Here is a 21,809-nt window from a genome sequence, read left to right as displayed (position 1 = left end):
ATGGATATCAGTTATGGGATAATATCAGGTATCAAGCTCAGTAGGGTTTGCTATTATCTACAGTATGAAATGGGTATCTATAGGATATATCAGGTAAGCTGTGACATGACTGAAATTAGCTGTTCTGTATTTTCCACAGTGCCAGAATATTAAAGCGACTCTCTGATGCCCAGCTGTCAAAGATCATTGACTCCATGGATGAGGTATGTTGGTTTTATTGACTCATTGTTGAAATTCCCTTTACAGTACTGTGTGATATCAGAATGATGGAAAATGATTGCAGGCCTACTGAATTATTTTACAGAGATATTCTTTTTATTCAACAGTAATTGTCCACCAAGAAGTGTTTAACTGAAATAGGGGGAGTGGGATTTATTCTCAATAATGGTTACATTTTTTTATGTTTTTTTTTTTTTTTTTTTAATGTGTGTGTTTAGTGTAAATTCCAAAGCAAGGAGGTCATTGTTCGTGAGGCAACAGAGGGAAAAACCTTTTTTATAATCCTGAAAGGAGAGGTGAGGTTTATTTATTTATGTATGTATTTACTTATCTGTTTTGGCATACAGGTACCAGTGACAATGTAATAAACATAGTAACTTAGGTTCTTGATTCTGCCCAGACAACAATAAAGGCTCCGGAGCAGTAAGAATGAGTCAGAGTTGGGTCCCCAAGTGGCTCACCTGGTAAAAGCCCTGCTCTGTGGTGTGCAGGGTGAGTCATACAATGCAGGTTCATGTCCTGGCTATGTGAAGTTACCAGTCTCCTCTGAGGATTCCAAAGGGAGTGTCACATTTGGTCTGGCTCTCCCACAAGTTAGGGAGGCAAAACCGGCAGGGACTGTTTCCCTTCATCTCACTACATCTAACCCTGCTGCCAGACGCCCAGTGAGCTCAAGGGCAGACACTTGCAGGGCTCGCCTTTATCCTCCAGAGGTCGGTAACTCGCTGACATCTGCTCTTGAGTTGCTGGGTGTAAAAGAGGCTAGCTCGGTCGTGGGATCGGAGGATGCCCAATGAACATTCAGTTCTCTTGAGCTGTGTGAGGGATTGCCGCTGGTGGTAAAAAGGGGTAAAAAAAAAAATACCAAATAGGGTAGAAAATCAATGGATAATTAATTTGGCACACAATAAAAAAAATTAAAAAAACGAGTCATGGAATTATTGTATTGCAGGTGCGAGTGACAAAACAGGTGAATGGACAGGATAGAGAGATTCGGATTCTGGGAGAAGGGGATCACTTTGGGGAGCTGGCTCTCATAAGGTATTGTCACAGCATATATTGGAACACCAGTGGTAGAATAAGGGATCATGTATGATACTGGCATGTGCAGACAACCAGAGAGACGACCTGTGTGTGTGTGTGTGTGTGTGTGTGTGTGTACAAATACACAAAAGTTTTGTGACTAAGGAGAAAAATCCTTTATGTGAGTATTTGTTCTAATCGATTTTGTACAGTGTGAATGGGATGACATCACTGACAAGCTGTTTCTACCAGGAAGAGACTCAAACACAAGAAAGCTGCAGGTTTAAATGCAAATGTGTACTTTAATAATTACACAAATAACAAAACAACAGGTTAACAAAAAGAATATATATACAGTGGCTTGCGAAAGTATTCACCCCCCTTGGCATTTTTCCTATTTTGTTGCCTTACAACCTGGAATTAAAATGAATTTTTTGGGGGTTTGTATCATTTGATTTACACAACATGCCTACCACTTTGAAGATGCAAAATATTTTTTATTGTGAAACAAACAAGAAATAAGACAAAAAAACAGAAAACTTGAGCGTGCATAAGTATTCACCCCCCCAAAGTCAATACTTTGTAGAGCCACCTTTTGCAGCAATTACAGCTGCAAGTCTCTTGGGGTATGTATCTACAAGCTTGGCACATCTAGCCACTGGGATTTTTGCCCATTCTTCAAGGCAAAACTGCTCCAGCTCCTTCAAATTGGATGGGTTCCGCTGGTGTACAGCAATCTTTAAGTCATGCCTCAGATTCTCAATTGAATTGAGGTCTGGGCTTTGACTAGGCTATTCCAAGACATTTAAATGTTTCCCCTTAAACCACTCGAGTGCTGCTTTAGCAGTATGCTTAGGGTCATTGGGACGGAGGTTCACCTTCCAGCAGGACAGTCTCAAATCTCTGGAAGACTGAAACAGGTTTCCCTCAAGAATTTCCCTGTATTTAGCGCCATCCATCATTCCTTCATTTCTGACCAGTTTCCCAGTCCCTGCCGATGAAAAACATCCCCACAGCATGATGCTGCCACCACCATGCTTCACTGTGGGGATGGTGTTCTCGGGGTGATGAGAGATGTTGGGTTTGTGCTAGACATAGCGTTTTCCTTGATGGCCAAAAAGCTCAATTTTAGTCTCATCTGACCAGAGTACCTTCTTCCATATGTTTGGGGAGTCTCCCACCTGCCTTTTGGCGAACACCAAACGTGTTTGCTTATTTTTTTGTTTAAGCAATGCCTTTTTTCTGGCCACTCTTCCGTAAAGCCCAGCTCTGTGGAGTGTACGGCTTAAAGTGGTCCTATGGACAGATACTCCAATCTCCGCTGTGGAGCTTTGCAGCTCCTTCAGGGTTATCTTTGGTCTCTTTGTTGCCTCTTTGATTAATGCCCTGCTTGCCTGTTCCGTGAGTTTTGGTGGGCGGCCCTCTCTTGCCAGGTTTGTTGTGGTGCCATATTCTTTCCATTTTTTAATAATGGCTTTAATGGTGCTCCCTGGGATGTTCAAAGTTTCGGATATTTTTTTATAACACAATCCTGATCTGTACTTCTCCACAACTTTGTCCCTGACCTGTTTGGAGAGCTCCTTGGTCTTCATGGTGCCACTTGCTTGGTGGTGCCCCTTGCTTAGTGGTGTTGCACACTCTATGGCCTTTCAGAACAGGTGTATATATACTGAGATCATGTGACAGATCATGTGACACTTAGATTGCACACAGGTGGACTTTATTTAACTAATTATGTGACTTCTGAAGGTAATTGGTTGCACCAGATCTTATTTAGAGGCTTAATAGCAAAGGGGGTGAGTACATATGCACACCACTTTTCCGTTATTTATTGTTTAGAATGTTTTGAAACAAGTAATTTTTTTCATTTCACTTCACCAATTTGGACTATTTTGTGTATGTCCATTACATGAAATCCAAATAAAAATCCATTTTAATTCCAGGTTGTAAGGCAACAAAATAGGAAAAATGCCAAGGGGGGTCAATACTTTCGCAAACCACTGTAATTTTAAAGACTGTGGTTCTAGACCGTGCCGCCGGTTTCAGACATTCAGTACCGGTGTGTGATGGATTGCCCTCCGGTCACACGTTTTTCTTCTCCAGATAAACACTTTAGACACAGGATGCCAGGAAAAGCTGTAGCGTATGTTTATTATTTACAACAAAAAGAAAATAAACAAAACAAAACCTAACTCGTTCTTGGCCCCTATCTAAACAGTTGTCGTTCCTAACTAATAACAAGGCAGACTAAGCCTGTTACCTCGTCACTAAAACCAAATCGTAATCCAAATACATTTTCCAATTGATTGTTTTCCAGTTTCACAATAATCCACTTGCTCTCCAACTCTCCCAACCAAACTTCTACTATCACCCACACGAAAACACAGACACTCACACCCTTTTAAACATTATTAATTAATCTGATAATTTGTCTATTAATTAAATTAACGTTGGTCCCGACTCCTGTAACCCTACCGGGTCCTAATGCCCCCCCACCCCATGTATGGTCTCTGCTAAACAAGCCAAGTTTATTTTAAACCAGACTTAATTACTTTTAGTCTTTCTTATTTAACGCACCATTTTCAATTAGCAGTTTATTAGTTAAGTATCTTTAGTTTTGATCCCAAACACTTTATATTTAATTTCTTTGTTTACCATCCAGTTAGTTTACATCGTCTTTTCCATTTATTTAGTTTTATTCGACCAATCCCTTACACTACCCCCTTTTTGCACGATCCCGTGGGATCAGGGATACAAAAGAAGCTGGGCATGCAAACCTTACAACAAAATACTTTTTTCAATTTTTTTCAATTTATTTATTATGTCTCTGACCATGGTCCCAGGGCTTTTAAACGCTGGTTAGACATACACTACATCCCATACCCAACCTCTGTTTTTAACAGTTTCAGGTTGAATAAACAAGTTAACTTTGGACTGAGGATGTCTCGACAAAAAGTCAGCATTGACATGGTCCTTGCCCTTCCTATACTGGATATCAAAGCAATATGGTTGTAGCGACAAAAAACAACGGGTCACCCTTGCATTCCCATCATTGTTATGATACATCTACTTTAATGGTGGATGGTCTGTAACCAGGGCAAACCACCTTCCCCACACGTAATAACGAAGGGCCTCTAATGCCCACTTAATGGCCATACATTCTTTTTCTACCGTGGCATATTTAACTTCTCTGGATAACAACTTCCTACTAAAGAACAGTACTGCATGTTCCTCTCCATCCCTTTCCTGTTACTGCCCCCAAACCTACTGCAGAAGCATCTGTCTGCAAAATGAAAAGTTTGTTAAAGTCAGGGCTACAAAGAGCCGACTTCAGATCGTTAAAAGCCAGCTCTGCTTTGGTGTTCAAAACAATCTGGTTGGAATTTTATTCCCTTTGTCAATTCAATAAGGGGAACAGCTCTAGTGGCGAAATCTTTTATAAACCACCTATAATACCCTATTAACCCTAAGAATGCCCTCAGTTATTTCTTATTTGCCGGTTGTTTACAGGCTTGTATGCCATTGTCACAAAGACGGCCGAGTGGTGACGTCAGAACCAGAAAATGATGAACACAAAGACAGGACAAATGAGGTGAATTGATGGTGACGCCTGCTGGCGCCGGTTTATTGTAAATAAAAAGGTTTAAACAAACACGAAAAACAGGACACGGCACTCTACGCCAAAATAAAGAGAGACACAAAACGGACTATACAGACAAACACGGTGCATGGACTGACACACTAACAAACACGGTGAGCAGATAAATAAACAAGTATCGTGCTGGTCTCACCAGCACGCAATAGCAATTGATATTTAATTCTAATTCTCCTCCTCTCTCTCCCATTCTCCACTCACCGAACACCCAACCCTGAGTGGGTGAAAACATGCTGTTTTTATGCAGCTGTACCAAGACTCGATTGCTAATCAATCATTCAATTGGAGTCTCGGTACAACTGCACGAGAATTAATAAAATGCAATTCCCCGTGCTCACATATTATTACTTTTTACTTGCACGTGAAGTGCTGTGCAATCCTCGTGCCTAAATACAAATATACATTTTAAACACTCGTGTTACACAGACCCATTTATATCCCGTGTACCAATGTCTATACACCAACATTTAACACACCACATGCAACATATAACAGATAATATACACAGGGGCGGGCAGTTTGTCACATATACCCCCTCCCCCCTGTGCAAAGCACACATGGCCTCAATGGCCACCTACCCCCTTAAAAGCCCAAAAGTCCAGCACAAAGTCCTGGGCCAGGACAGGAGGCTTCAAGGGGCCCACAGATCGTAAAGTTGTCAGCAGCAATGCTGACAGCGGGGTGGCATAGTCCTGCCAGGGTAGTCCTGGCAGTGGAAAGGCTGCTTGGGGGGTGGTCTCCTGACCTCCCCCCTTCTTCGGAGCCAGCAGCTCCCCTTGGTGGGGCTCCGACCACAGTACTTCCAGCGAAGAAACTGCAGTGGGAGCAGGTCTCTGGACCTTCCCCCCGATCTCCGGCAGCGAAACTGCTGCAGTGGGAGCAGGTCTCCGGACCTCCCCAACGAACTCCGCCAGCGAAACTGCTGCAGTGGGAGCAGGTCTCCTGACCTCCCCCACGATCTCGGGCAGCGAAACTGCTGCAGTGGGAGCAGGTCTCCTGACCTCCCCCACGATCTCCGGCAGCGAAACTGCTGCAATGGGAGCAGGTCTCCTGACCTCCCCCCCGATCTCCAGCAGCGAAACTGCTGCTGGGGTTGGTGGTCTCCAGACCTCCTCCCCCTTCTTCGTGGCCGACAGCACCCCTTGGTGGGCTCCTGCTGCTCTGCTCCTGCTGATGGAGGTTGCGGAGTCATGTAGTCTCCTGCCAGTGAAGGTGGCGGAGGCAGAGGCAGATCCTGCTGCTGTGCTCCTGCCGATGGAGATGGCAGAGGCAGAGGCAGCTCCTGCTGCTCTGTTCCTGCCGATGGTGGTGGCGGAGGCTTGTAGTCTCCTGGCGGCAGAGGTGGGAGCGGCGTGTAGTCTACCCTTATTACAGGGGACTGGTGCGGCTCTGCCTCTCTTGCAGGGGACTGGTGCGGCTCTGCCTCTCTTGCAGGGGACTGGTGCGGCTCTGCCTCACTTGCAGGGGACTGATGCGGCTCTGCCTCTCTTGCAGGGGACTGGTGCGGCTCTGCCTCACTTGCAGGGGACTGGTGCGGCTCTGCCTCTCTTGCAGGGGACTGGTGCGGCTCTGGAAACAGCGGTGACCTCTCCCTCTGGCGCTGGAGATGGCTCCTTTCCTGCTGGAGGCAACACCAGCAGGCATTCTTCCCCTGCTGGTGGAGACTGGGGCGGTGGACGCTTCCTCTTCCCCTTTCCCCTTCTCTGCCTCCTCCTCACCTTCCTCTCCTGGGCCTCTAGGCGCTCTGGCTCTGGCTGCTGGCGTGGAGACTGCTCCCCTTCTGTATCCGGGACAGGGCAGTCAGCCACTCCCTGGACGCAGTCATCTCAAACCAGAGCACCTGCTCTGGTTGCTGGGAGGTTGCTGCCTTCTCTGGCCACTTTTCCCCATGTTTGTCTTTTTTTCACATGTCACAAAGACGGCCGAGTAGTGACGTCAGAACGAGGAAATGATGAACACAAAGACAGGACAGATGAGGTGAATTGATGGTGACGCCTGCTGGCGCCGGTTTATTGTAAATAAAAAGGTTTAAACAAACACGAAAAACAGGACACGGCACTCTATGCCAAAATAAAGAGATACACAAAACGAACTATACAGACAAACATGGTGTACGGACTGACACACTAACAAACACGGTAAGCAGATAAATAAACAAGTATCGTGCTGGTCCCACCAGCACGCAATAGCAATTGATATTTAATTCTAATTCTCCTCTCTCTCCCGTTCTCCACTCACTGAACACCCAACCCCGAGTGGGTGAAAACATGCTGCTTTTATGCAGCTGTACCAAGATTCGATTGCTAATCAGTCAGTTGGAGTCTCGGTACAACTGCATGTGAATTAATAAAGTGCAATTCCCCCGTGCTCACATATTATTACTTTTTACTTGCACGTGAAGTGCTGTGCAAGCCTCGTGCCTAAATACAAATATACATTTTAAACACGCGTGTTACACAGACCCGTTTATATCCCATGTAACAATGACTATACACCAACATTTAACACACCACGTGCAACATATAACAGATAATTTACACAGCAGCGGGCACCTTGTCACAGGCATGTATCTTCTTTTCCTGGGGTTTTATTTCTGCTTTCCCTAGTATAAAGCCTAAATACTTGGTTTCCTGTACTGCAAATGCACATTTCTTTTTATGGGCCATCAAGTTACTGTCCTGCAACAAATTCAGCACTGCGTAAACGGGACTCCCAATCTTCACTAAAGATAACCACATCATCCAGGTATGCAGTCACATACTGCTGTGGTCTAAGAACCTTATTCACGAGGCACTGAAAAGTAGCTGGGACCCCATGGAGACCAAATGGGAGAACTGTGAACTGAAAAAGACCTTCAGGAGTAGAAAACTCTGTTTTCTCTTTCGAACTTTTCTCTAAGGGATCTTGCAAATAACCTATTGTTCGGTCTAATGTCGTAATAAATTTGGCCCGTCCCAATTTTTCAATCATGTCATCATCCTTGGCATGGAATAAGCATCAAATTTTGACACTTCGTTTACAGCTCTAAAATCCGTCCAGCTTTGGCACCATCACAACCTGACTTCACCAATTGCTGTCTGACTCTTCAATTACATGCATTAACATATTTTGAATCTCTTCTGTCATGCTCTCCCACTTAGCGTGAGGGTTTCTATATGGCTTTTTTTCCCCACTACTCCTGGTGGTGTAACGATTTTGTGTTTTATCAGACTAGTTCTCTATGGCAAATCCGAAAACACATCCCAATTCTCTCTGAGTAAATTCACTACCCTTTTTACTATTTCACTCATGACATTTTCTGAATTCAGGCTTACCACATGTGCTACATCCACCATTTGACCCCCTTCTCATGGTTTCAACAGATTAATATGAAACAATTAATAGGGTTTTCTCTTGTCTGGTCTAAACAGTCGGTAGTTTACGTGAGATACCTTCTGTACTACCTTATATGGCCCCTGCCATTTAGCTAAAAACTTATGTACATGCGAGGGAAGAAGAACTAACACTTTATCCCCCTACCAGGAACTCTCGTAGCCTAGCCCCGGCATTATAGTGCCGCTGCTGTTTCTCTGTATATCCTCCATATTTTGCTTGACAATTTCAGCTACCTTGCTCATTCTTTATTTCATTTGACAAACATACTCAATTAAATTCACCTGAACTATGTTTTTCCTCCCATGATTCTTTTATGACATCTAAAATTTCCTGTGTTTGTCTCCCATATAGCAATTCAAAAGGCGGGAATCCAGTGGAACTTCGAGGTATTACTCTAAAAGCAAACAATAAATAGGGTAGCAACCTGTACCAGTCCTTCCCATCATCCTGCGTCAATTTTTTTTTAACATCTGTTTCAACGTTTTATTAAATGGTTCCACAAGCCCTTCCATCTGTGGATGGTAAACTGAGGTCACTATTTTCTTAATTTGGCACAACTCCTTCACTATAGATGCTACAAAAGGAGTTCCCTGTTCTGTGATCACCTCATTTGGAAAACCCACCCTGCTGAAAACCTGTAAAAGAGCTTGGGCTATATTCTTTGTGTTGGGGACTCTCAAAGGAATTGCTTCTGGATACCTGGTTGCATAGTCTACAATAACTAGAATGTATTGATGACCAGAGTTTGTTTTTTTCCAGAGGCCCAATAAAATCAATCTCAATACAAGAAAACGGGATGTCAATAATGGGTAGTGGTATTAAGGGAGCTGGTGCTGTTTTTTTTTTTTTTTTTCCCGAAACCAGTTGACAGTCTCTACATTGTTTAAAACGATTAAAAATGTCCTGATAAATCCCTGGCCAAAATAATCTATTCAAAACTCTTTCTTTTGTTTTATGTGTGCCCAGATGACCACCCAACACATGACTATTTGGTAAATAAAGAAATCAATACTCTAAACTTATAGGGAACCACTAACTGTTCCAACTAATCCCCTTTCTTAGCTTTGGTCACGCGATACAATAAGTCATATCTTGTAATAAAATGTGGAACGGGTAAGCTGTCTCTAATGTTTTCATAATTGTCATCGGCTTCATAGATCTGGTCAAAAGCAGGGCATAAATTTGGATCTGCAAGTTGCTCTTTCCTGAAATCCATTTGGGAGACAGATAATTCATTCCACATTTTTATTGACACTTCTCTTTCTCCAATCACAACTTCTGCTTTTCTAAGCCTTTCCTGCCTCGTTGTTTCACTTTTCTTTGAGTACTTTCCTGATGGTAACCTTTGTGGTCTAGATGGTTCGCTACTTTTCATTACACTTTCATTAGTACTCTCAGATTCTGTCCCTGAATTAACCAACATATCACATTTTCCTTGTATTCTATCTCTTTTCTTCGTCCATCTTGTTTTTTCCAGGTTCAGCAAACAGTTCCTGTGAAAATGCAAATGAGTGGTCTACCTCATGAACCTGCCCTCTGAGTTTCTCATCCTCTGCCTGTAACGAGGATAAACCTTTAACCTTTCTTTCCCTTTAATATTTTCTCAAAATTGGGGCAATCCCTACCTACAACTACCAGGTAAGGTAAATGAGGAACCATCCCAAACTTGTATCATTGTAGTCCCCCCCAATCTCTACCTCCACCAATTTAGCTGGATAAGTTTTAATATCGGCATGAATACAATTAATCCGCACTTCGTTACAACCAGGCAATTTTCAATTTCAATTAAGCTCTGTCCACAGCCTGAATCCAAAATAGCTAACGTCTCTTGACTTGCTACATGCACATTCCACAAATAGTCATTGGGTAGAATTCATGAGGTAAACAAGTTGTTACTAGTGGTAATATAATTACACTCCTCATCAACCATATCCTCTGTAGGTACCAACCCAGCTACAATCCATTTTTTCCACCCCTGTTTTGCAGTGCCTGGCAGTGTGTCATCGTTGATGACAATTAAAACAGATAATGTTAGTATTAGTTCCCCCACCCCTATAAGTTTCACCCCAAGGTCCCTTCACAGCTTTTGGCTGCTCTTCATCACCCTGTTTCCAAAACATAGTCTTACCCTGTTCCATGGGCTCTCGATTCTTCCGGAACGGGGTGCACAGTTTAAAGTCCCACCGTTCCTCAGCTGTAAGACGAGCCAGACTGTCTGCAGCTGTATGTCTCTCAACCAGAGAGATAAGATCCTCTACATTGCTAGGGTTGGTTTGTCCAACCATTTTCCTTAAATGGAAAGGTAATGCCCGCAAATACTGGTCCATAACGAGCAGCTCCACCACCCGAGCCAATGAATTGACCTCAGGCTGTAACCACCTCCTTGCCAGATGGATAAGGTCAAACATTTGTGATTGTTGTAATCTATCCTTCTGGAACAGCCAGTCGTGGAACCGCTGAGCTCTTACCACGGAGGTAACTCCCGCCCGTGCCAAGAATTCCTTTTTCAACTGTACATAGTTAGCCACTGTATCTGATTCCAAGTCGAAGTAGCAGCCTAAAAGTGTTGTGAGCATCCCTGCCCATTGCTCTTGAGGCCATTTCTCCCATTCCACAGTATGTTCAAAGGTTAGGAGAAACGCCTCCACATCATCCCGTTCAGTCATTTTTGGCAAAACATGAGTCATTGGTACAACTCGTTCCTTCATTATTTTATTTAGTTGCTCTTGAACTAGAGTCAGCTGCTGTTGTACAAGCCAATTTGTCTTCCTGTTGGGCTGCACTCACCTGCAACAGTGCCTGTACTGCTGCCTTCATCTCGGTGCTTTATTCCGAAGCTTTCACAGGGTAAGAGTCTGAATTGGTTATCAGACAGAGTGCCCTACTTCTGGTATCACAATGTGATGGATTGCCCTCCGGTCACACGTTTTTCTTTTCCAAATAAACACTTTAGACACAGGATGCCAGGAAAAGCTGTAGCGTGTGTTTATTATTTACAACAAAAAGAAAATAAACAAAACAAAACCTAACCCGTTCTTGGGCTCTATCTAAACAGTTGTCGTTCCTAACTAATAACAAGGCAGCCAAATCCTAATCCAAATACCTTTTCCAATAGGGCGTTTTCCAGTTTCACAATAGTCACAATAATCCGCTTGCTCTTCAACTCTCCCAACCAAACTCCTACTATCACCCACACGAAAACACAGACACTCGCACCCTTTTAAACATTATTCATTAATCTGCTAATAAGTCTATTAAATAAACCTGGAGTTGGTCCTAACTCCTGTTACCACTACCGGGTACTAATGCCCCTCCTCATGTATGGTCTCTGCTAAAGAAGCTGTGTTTATTTTAAACCAGACTTAATTACTTTTAGTCTCTTTAACACATCATTATCAATTTTTAAACCAGACTTAATTACTTTTAGTCTCCTCTTTAATAGTTAATATTATCAAATATTTGTTTAGAAATCAAGACTTTAGGTTGTTGGAAATATTTATATTATTTAATTTCTTTGCTTACCATCCTGTTATTTTACATTGTCTAAACAGATAAAGTTTTTAAACATACTCAATCTATGGTACTTGTGTAGAGATATATAATATTTATATGTATCGAATACCTATATATATATATATATATATATATATATATTATATATATATATATATATATATATATATATATATATATACACACAACAGCACACAAAACATCTTCATCAACATCAGTTCTCATTATCACGAATCCTAATTCTCACTAATGCCGTTGACACCTATTTTATACCTATGTGGCTGGACCCTTAATCATTTAAACATTTATTCAGTTGACGGCTCCAGCCACATTCCCACATGTGTTTGCAGGGAGATTTTTAACTCACACCCTGCCACCCAATATTTCCTACACAACACACACGGTGCTGCCACACACACTAATAATACCGAATACATTTAAATAATGACAATAATAATACTAAATATAGCTGCAAGCAGCAATGACCAGGGGCCAAGTCGGGACCATGTGACCTATGACCATATTATGAACTTTGACGACTGCACTATATTCTACCATTGGTTAATGGTACAATATATGCTAACATTTGATTTGCTCTTGGCCTCTACTTTTTTTGAAGCTGCAACTTTACATTTAACAAACTTCATGGGTCAAAAGGTTAATGTTGAGGTAATTTTTGGATAGAGCCCATATTGGTTACTATCTGTGTTAAATTTTAAACATGACCCTACCTGCACTCTGTAAGGAGTAATAGCTAGTTTTACATTTGACCTTAAGGAGAAGTCAAAGGCCACTATCAAGGCAATTTTTGAATAGACCATATATTGATTCCTATATGCATTCTATAGTAACCACAACCCTAGCTACACTCTGACTTACATTTGACCTTAAGCAGAGGTCAAAGGTCACGATCAAGGTAATATTTTAAAGAGACTCCCGAGTGGTGCATCCAGTAAAGGCACTCCGCATGGAGTGCAGGATGCGCCCTATAGCCTGGACGTTGCCAGTTCGAGTCCAGGCTATTCCACTGCCTACCCTGGACGGGAGCTCCCAGGGTGTGCTTAGCTCACCGTGCACCAGCGACCTCTGTAGTCTGGCCGGGCCCCTGCTGCTCAGAGCTTTGTTGTCCTCCAATACTGTAATGCTGAGGTGGCTGCATGGTGAGTCTGCAATGTGTAAAGAAGAGGTCAGCTGATGGCACACGCTTTAGAGGACAGCGTATTTTTGTCTTTGCCACTCCAGAGTCAACATGGGGGTGGTAGTGGTGAGCTGAGCCTAAAAATAATTGGATAATTGTAAATAAATTCTAATAAAATTGTAATAAATTCTAAATTGGGAGAAAAAAATACAAAAAATATTTGTTGACTAATAAATTAAAGAAAGAAGCTAATGTTTTAATATAGCATACATTAATTCCCACAGGCTTCCACTACTGTGTACTGTCTACAACATTCTACCTTAGATAAATACTGCAAATTATGTAAACAAGTACAAATTGACCATAGATTAAATCTGATTGGCTCGTGGCGGCCATGTTTTTTATGTAGTGACTTGCTTTGAACAAACTTGATAGACAACTTTGCCAAGGCTATGCATGCAGAGTTTCGCTTTAATTGGCATAACGGTTTCAGAGAAGAAGTTAGAATATTTTTGACAAATCCAGTATGGCCGCCAAACCATGTGTCCAATCGACTTCTCTTGAGGCATAAGGGTAGTCTGTGCTTCAAGTTTCACAATAAACAGTTTTGGAGAAGAAGATTTTTTAAAATTGTCCAAAATTCTTGAAAAATCCAGTATGGTCACCAAACCATGTGACCTATGACCTTCAGTAGTCCGACACAACCTCCCAAAGGCCTCTACCACCCTACCAAGTTTTGTGAGTTTATGTGCAACAGTGTTGATTTTCAGAGACAAGAAAAAAAATTAAAATCCTTACAGAAGCAATGGGAACTAGAACTGACAGGCAGTTTTATAGCTTCCAAGCTTAGTACTAGTTGGCAAGCTGTAGCAGGAGAGGTCAAAGGTCATGTTCAAGGTACACTTTGAATAGAGCATATATGGGTTCTTAAATGTGTTCTATAGTAATCATAACACTATGTGCACTGTAAGGAGATAAGCTAGTTTTATATTTGACCTTAAAGAGGTCAAAGGTCACAGACAAGGTGATTTTTGGATAGAGCATACATGGGTTCCTATCTGTGTTCCATAGTAACCATGACCATATCTGCACTTGTATAAGACAGTTTTGCATTTGATTTTAAGTAGAGGTCAATGGTCACCATAAAGGCAATTTTTGAATACAGCATATATGGGTTCCTATGTGTGTTCCATAGTAACGATTAACCTGCATCAGGCAGCCATGTTGGTTTATGCACAAACACCATTTTTGAAAAAAAGTCAATTTTATTGACACAGGGATGATGCTTGTCAACTTTGAACTTAATCAAATAAACAATTTTTTAACTGAAGCGGTTATAAATTTAAGAAAATGACCACCAGACCTACATCTTGTTTTACAAAAGAACACCATTTTGACCTATTTGAATTATATTGTCCCAGAATGATGCCTACCAAGATCTGAGTTAGTTAAATGTTTTTCAAACAGAAGCAGTTTGATGGGACGCGTTTTGATGAATTTGTTGGCCGCAGTAGTAAAGGCATCACAGCATCTGTTTTAACAATCTTAAAACCTTTTCTGAAATATATATATATAGTTGAAAAAAATACGAAAATGAGGGTCTGCAGAACTTCTAACCCGTATATACAATATTACAAAAACCAAGTGGGAAATGGGTTGCTTTGTGTTTACCAGGGCTCCGGTAATGTACGGGGCTGGGATTGGAGGTATATTGAGGGTCTTACTTAGAAGGGGGTTTGAAATAGCGAAACCCCATTTAAAATCAGCAGCTAAAAATATTGTGAAGGACGTGATGTCGAACATGATAACGTCCTACGCGCCCCCTAACCATGACGCAACCCAATAAGGTTCAGGATTAATGGTGATGACCAGGAACGAAGGAAAAAAATGTACCATCCCCCTAGAAGTTCGAAGATGCCCCTGTAAAAGGGATAGACGGGCCCCCTCTAAAGCATTAAGCAGTGGATCACGGAGAAGGAGGAGTGTTAAAAAATCAAAGGCTTGTCGTGAAAAGAAAACTAGAAACATCATTTAAAACATGGCTGTAGTACATCATTTATCTCAAGAATGTGTCAAATCTGAACTGGATCTATTTACAGTTCCTTATACCCAGACAAGTATAGATAAAAGCCTTTATGTTGAAATACCTCTGCTGTCGTGCTTTCGGACAATGCCCCTTCTTGAATTTTATATTGCCAGAAACAAGGAGGATTGTCTGATTTGAATAACACTCTTTTAAGAATGGTTTCTAAAATTACAAAAGCAGATAACACTGTTCTAGATGTCAATAGCCCTGTAACCATTATTAACTATCCATAGCTACAATTTTCTCACAATTAGCCGTCTCCTTAGGCGAGAGACTAATTAGCCAGAGTAGTAGTAGTAGTAGTAGCACATATGCAAATTTTCAGCAGGGTTGTTTTTTAAAGAGACCGCGGGCAACATAGATGTTGGAGATCCAGCAGGGGCCAATGAAGGTTTAAAACAAAGATATGCTTATACACGAAGAAGTCACATATTTGAACTTTTAGGGCCTCTACATTCTGATATTTTTTTTTAAGAAAAACTCATGTTAAATGGTCTTGTTTTGTTTAATGGCAGGTGATGTGAACCAGTACAAACTTCACATTTTAAAGCCTCTCTTTATGTCAAGAAAGTTAAAGTGTCTCCAGGTGTAAAAATAGGACCTGCTCAGGCCTTGATGACTTCAAATGCTAAATATCGCATTGAAAGGGTAGCAGTCAAGGTTTATAGCATTCCTAGAGGGCTCAGCGTTAGTAAACAAAAAAACATATTTTGGGAAAACTGCCTAAATTTGTAGTCATAGGTTTAACAGATAACAATGCCCTTAGTGGCAATTATGGAAAAAATCCTTTTAACTTTAAACATTTTGACACCAACTTTATAGCCTTGAATGTCAATGGAGAACTGTGACAGAAATACAATGAGTTCTGGTTGTAAATCTCCCTCTCGACCTGTGAGGGTGCTAAATAGTGAAAGGAAAAGAGTCTGGATGGGCTGGCCTGACAGTTCGTTTCCGAGGTCGGGAAGTCGGTAAGCCTAGATGGAAGCGAAACTCTGTTGCAGGAACGTATTGATCCGGAAGGTAAACGTTTTTCTTTTGTTGGTCACCAGACCCGGATTATAATTAAAACCCCTGTTTCCTACCGGATTACAATTGTTTATGATTTCTTCTGCACTGCCTCACCTCTACACCTGTTCACAATCACCGGCCAACTTGCCACATGAATAAATACCCTCAAAGCCTTTGCAACCCAACTATGTAAATACGCACAACTCTACTGGGGAGTATTATAGTTTAATACAGGCCACTGGAAGACATCTGAAAGACAAACCTCTGATTATCGATCGTTCAGATTACTTTAGGGGGTACACCCTTTATGCTTTTGATTTAACTCGTGACCAAGAAGCAGGGGATCATTTTTCTCTAGTTAAAATGGGCAACATGCATCTTGAAATGCGCTTTTCTGTTCCGATTACCTAATCAGCTGTGCAGTGTCTGAGAACATCATAGAGGTCTCCCAATAAAAGGCAGTTCTCTTTGATTACTGATTACTGATTATTTGATTACTTACCGCAATACATACTTTACAACTTACTAGCAACCCTTTTACACAAAATAGTTTTTATGGGGTTTTAGCATGTGACCAACTGTCTAAGGGTAAAATTAATAAAAAATCCTGCTTTGATTATCGTCAACACTCACCCGCAGAATTATCCGGGAGAACACTGGTTGGGACTATATTTAAAAGACGGTTGCAGTGGGGGCTCCCGAGTGGCACATCCAGTAAAATCACTCCACGTGGACTGCAGGATGTGCCCTACAGCCTGGGGATTGCAGGTTTGAGTCCAGGCTATGTAACAGCCCACCATGACCAGGAGTTCCTAGGGGGGGAATCCACAGCTCACCACGCATCAGTGAGCCCTGTGGCCGATAATGCGACTGCGGTTCTGCAGTGGAGCCGCCAGCTCTGTGTTGTCCTCCAGTGCTATAGGTCTGGTGGCCTTTTATTCAAAAACTCTGTGCAGACTGTATTCAATGGAGTATTCAATGGAGTGTGGTAACCAGCGGTGTACCACAGGGATCAGTATTAGGTCCTCTGCTATTCCTAATCTACATTAATGATTTAGATTCTGGTATAGTAAGCAAACTTGCTAAATTTGCAGACGACACAAAAGTAGGAGGAGTGGCAAACACTGTTGCAGCAGCAAAGGTCATTCAAAATGATCTAGACAAGATTCAGAACTGGGCAGACACATGGCAAATGACATTTAATAGAGAAAAGTGTAAGGTACTGCACGCAGGAAATAAAAATGTACATTATAAATATCATATGGGAGATATTGAAATTGGAGAAGGAATCTATGAAAAAGACCTAGGAGTTTTTGTTGACTCAGAAATGTCTTCATCTAGACAATGTGGGGAAGCTATAAAAAAGGCTAACAAGATGCTCGGATACATTGTGAAAAGTGTTGAATTTAAATCAAGGGAAGTAATGTTAAAACTGTACAATGCACTAGTAAGACCTCATCTTGAATATTGTGTGCAGTTCTGGTCACCTCGCTATAAAAAAAATATTGCTGCTCTAGAAAGAGTGCAAAGAAGAGCGACCAGAATTATTCCGGGCTTAAAAGGCATGTCATATGCAGACAGGCTAAAAGAATTGAATCTGTTCAGTCTTAAGAACATAAGAACATAAGAAAGTTTACAAACGAGAGGAGGCCATTCGGCCCATCTTGCTCGTTTGGTTGTTAGTAGCTTATTGATCCCAGAATCTCATCAAGCAGCTTCTTGAAGGATCCCAGGGTGTCAGCTTCAACAACATTACTGGGGAGTTGATTCCAGACCCTCACAATTCTCTGTGTAAAAAAGTGTCTCCTATTTTCTGTTCTGAATGCCCCTTTTTCTAAACTCCATTTGTGACCCCTGGTCCTTGTTTCTTTTTTCAGGCTGAAAAAGTCCCTTGCGTCGACACTGTCAATACCTTTTAGAATTTTGAATGCTTGAATTAGGTCGCCACGTAGTCTTCTTTGTTCAAGACTGAACAGATTCAATTCTTTTAGCCTGTCTGCATATGGCATGCCTTTTAAGCCCGGAATAATTCTGGTCGCTCTTCTTTGCACTCTTTCTAGAGCAGCAATATCTTTTTTATAGCGAGGTGACCAGAACTGCACACAATATTCAAGATGAGGTCTTACAAGTGCATTGTACAGTTTTAACATTACTTCCCTTGATTTAAATTCAACACTTTTCACAATGTATCCGAGCATCTTGTTAGCCTTTTTTATAGCTTCCCCACATTGTCTAGATGAAGACATTTCTGAGTCAACAAAAACTCCTAGGTCTTTTTCATAGATTCCTTCTCCAATTTCAATATCTCCCATATGATATTTATAATGTACATTTTTATTTCCTGCGTGCAGTACCTTACACTTTTCTCTATTAAATGTCATTTGCCATGTATCTGCCCAGTTCTGAATCTTGTCTAGATCATTTTGAATGACCTTTGCTGCTGCAACAGTGTTTGCCACTCCTCCTACTTTTGTGTCGTCTGCAAATTTAACAAGTTTGCTTACTATACCAGAATCTAAATCATTAATGTAGATTAGGAATAGCAGAGGACCTAATACTGATCCCTGTGGTACACCGCTGGTTACCACACTCCATTCTGAGGTTTTTCCTCTAATCAGTACTTTCTGTTTTCTACATGTTAACCACTCCCTAATCCATGTACATGTGTTTCCTTGAATCCCAACTGCGTTCAGTTTGAGAATTAATCTTTTGTGCGGGACTTTGTCAAAAGCTTTCTGGAAATCTAAATAAACCATGTCATATGCTTTGCAATTATCCATTATCGATGTTGCATCCTCAAAAAAATCAAGCAAGTTAGTTAGGCACGATCTCCCTTTCCTAAAACCATGTTGACTGTCTCCCAGTACCCTGTTACCATATAGGTAATTTTCCATTTTGGCTCTTATTATAGTTTCCATAAGTTTGCATATAATAGAAGTCAGGCTTACTGGTCTGTAGTTACCTGGTTCAGTTTTGTTTCCCTTTTTGTGGATCGGTATTACGTTTGCAATTTTCCAGTCTGTCGGTACCACCCCTGTGTCAAGAGACTGCTGCATGATCTTGGTTAGCGGTTTGTAAATTACTTCTTTCATTTCTTTGAGTACTACTGGGAGGATCTCATCCGGCCCAGGGGATTTGTTTATTTTAAGAGCTCCTAGTCCCTTTAACACTTCTGCCTCAGTTATGCTAAAGTTATTTAAAACTGGATAGGAACTGGATGACATGTGGGGCATGTTGTCAGTATCTTCCTTTGTAAAAACTTGTGAAAAGTAATCATTTAACATATTTGCTATTTTTTTTTTTTCTTCCTCTACGATTTTGCCATTTGTATCTCTTAAACATTTAATCTCCTCTTTGAATGTTCTCTTGCTGTTGTAATATTGGAAAAACATTTTGGAATTGGTTTTAGCTCCCTTAGCAATGTTCATTTCTATTTCTCTCTTGGCCTTTCTAACTTCCTTTTTGACTTGCATTTGCAGTTCCATGTACTCTTTCTGCGTACTTTTTTTTTGGTCCTTTTTTAATGCTCTGTAAAGTGCCTTTTTTCGCTGAATATTTTTTTTTTTAATTGATCTATTAAACCATTTTGGCAATTTAGTTTTACATTTAGATTTGTCTACTTTAGGGATATAATTGTTTTGCGCCTCTAGTACTACGTTTTTGAAGAACAACCATCCTTCTTCTGTGGGTGTTTTCTCTATTTTACTCCAATCTACTTCTGTTAGTCTCTGTTTCATGCCTTCATAGTTTGCTTTTCTAAAATTGTAAACCTTAGCTTTAGTCTTTACTTTTGAGGATTTAAAAAACACTTCAAATGAGACCATGTTGTGGTCTGAGTTTGCCAGTGGTTCTCTGACCTCTGTTTTAGTTATTCTATCTTCGTTATTTGAAAAGACTAAATCAAGGCATGCCTCCCCTCTAGTGGGTGCCTTCACAAATTGTGTTAGGAAGCAGTCATTTGTCATTTCCACCATTTCTATTTCATCCTTCGCGCTACCCACCGGGTTTTCCCATTTTATTTGGGGGAAGTTGAAATCCCCCATTAGTATGGCTTCTCCTTTGCTACACACATTTCTAATGTCATTGTATAACAGATTATTGTGCTCACCGTCTGAATCTGGCGGTCTATAGCATGCTCCTATTATTATGCCTTTTGAATTTTTGTCTGTTATTCTGACCCATATTGATTCGGTTTTATTTTCTTTGTCCAGGTTTAACACCTGGGCTTCAAGACTGTTTCTTATGTATAGCGCTACCCCTCCTCCTCGTCTGTCCTGCCTGTCTTTCCTATACAGTGTATACCCACAAATATTATATTCGTCCCCATCACTCTCAGATAACCACGTTTCTGTAACACCTATCACATCATAGTTACCTGTTAGTGCAGTAGCTTCAAGTTGAACAAAGAAGACTACGTGGCGACCTAATTCAAGCATTCAAAATTCTAAAAGGTATTGACAGTGTCGACCCAAGGGACTTTTTCAGCCTGAAAAAAGAAACAAGGACCAGGGGTCACAAATGGAGTTTAGAAAAAGGGGCATTCAGAACAGAAAATAGGAGACACTTTTTTACACAGAGAATTGTGAGGGTCTGGAATCAACTCCCCAGTAATGTTGTTGAAGCTGACACCCTGGGATCCTTCAAGAAGCTGCTTGATGAGATTTTGGGATCAATAAGCTACTAACAACCAAACGAGCAAGATGGGCCGAATGGCCTCCTCTCGTTTGTAAACTTTCTTATGTTCTTATGTTCTTAATAACCAGCAGCTACAAGGAACCTAAACGTCTACATGCGGCAATCATTCTGTTTTTTTTTTCTTATATCACCGCTCTAAAGTGCTGGTGTACCATGATATCCTAAAACTAGTGGAAATGTTGATAAAAATGATTATATGGTCTACAATTTCATGCAAAAAATGTATCCCTCTAAAGCAAAGTATATGTATAATGGTGTATGTGTACAGTGTGTAAATTCCTGCCTGTCTTTTAAAAATAAATGTTATAAATGTTAAATAAAAAAAAAAAAATTGAAACAATAAATCCTTAACAAGGCTCTACATTTAAATTGTTTACTACTGGCCCCTTGGGCCACTGAGGTAGTTTTACTGGCCCAATAATAAGTACAGAATTTGGCACATTGTTTTATTCACCGCAGCAAATGTATTGGTGAGCTGGAATTACATCCACCGGTGACTGGATTAAAACAACAGTTTGGTGACATTAAATATGGAAGCTAGTACTAGAATTGTTCAAACGTTATGTCAGCCAGGGCGTCTTCGGCTCGCCATGCACCCCTGTAGTCTGGCCCGGCGCCTGCGGGCTTGCCTGTAAGCTGACCGGGGCTGCGTTGTCCTCTGACACTGTAGCTCTGAGGTGGTTGCATGGTGGACCTGCAGTGTGAAAAGAAGCTGACGGCACACGCTTCGGAGGACAGCGTGTGCTCGTCTTCACCACTCCCGAGTCAGCGCAGGGGTGGTAGCGGTGAGCTGAGCCTAAAAATAATTGGCGACCACTAAATTAAAAAAAATAAATAAATAAAAAATCGCATCAACTTAAAAATTTTGCTTTATAATTTGAATACTTAATTTAAAGGTTGAAAAGTACCTAAATTAATGGGATTTGGTAGGACTTTTAATTTGCAGTATTCTTGTACACTGTATATTTAATTTAGTCTGCCCACAGTCCACATTGACAGATTCCATGGGGGCGTCTATGTTGTTTCTACATTGTTTACGGTGAATCTCACCGGCTTTTTTTCTCGGTGAGTCTGGTGGCTGACGTAATAACAGTTCA

At 41.1% G+C, this 21,809-nt stretch overlaps 1 protein-coding gene across 1 annotated transcript in view; it reads left to right on the top strand.

Moving 5' to 3' along the window:
- The window catches only part of prkg3 (protein kinase cGMP-dependent 3), a 129,098-nt gene that overhangs the window by 77,178 nt on the left and 30,111 nt on the right, over positions 1-21,809 (top strand). Inside the window, exons 8-10 of the mRNA XM_041252782.1 lie at positions 140-203; positions 438-515; positions 1,172-1,260. Of these exons, the coding sequence (XP_041108716.1) occupies positions 140-203; positions 438-515; positions 1,172-1,260 (231 nt within the window). The remainder of the gene's footprint in view (positions 1-139; positions 204-437; positions 516-1,171; positions 1,261-21,809) is intronic.

This window comes from Polyodon spathula, chromosome 6 (genome assembly GCF_017654505.1).
Source record: "Polyodon spathula isolate WHYD16114869_AA chromosome 6, ASM1765450v1, whole genome shotgun sequence".
Taxonomy (NCBI): Eukaryota; Metazoa; Chordata; class Actinopteri; order Acipenseriformes; family Polyodontidae; genus Polyodon; species Polyodon spathula.
The sequence above is the reverse complement of the archived record's forward strand: the minus strand, read 5'-3'. Positions and strand labels throughout refer to the sequence as shown.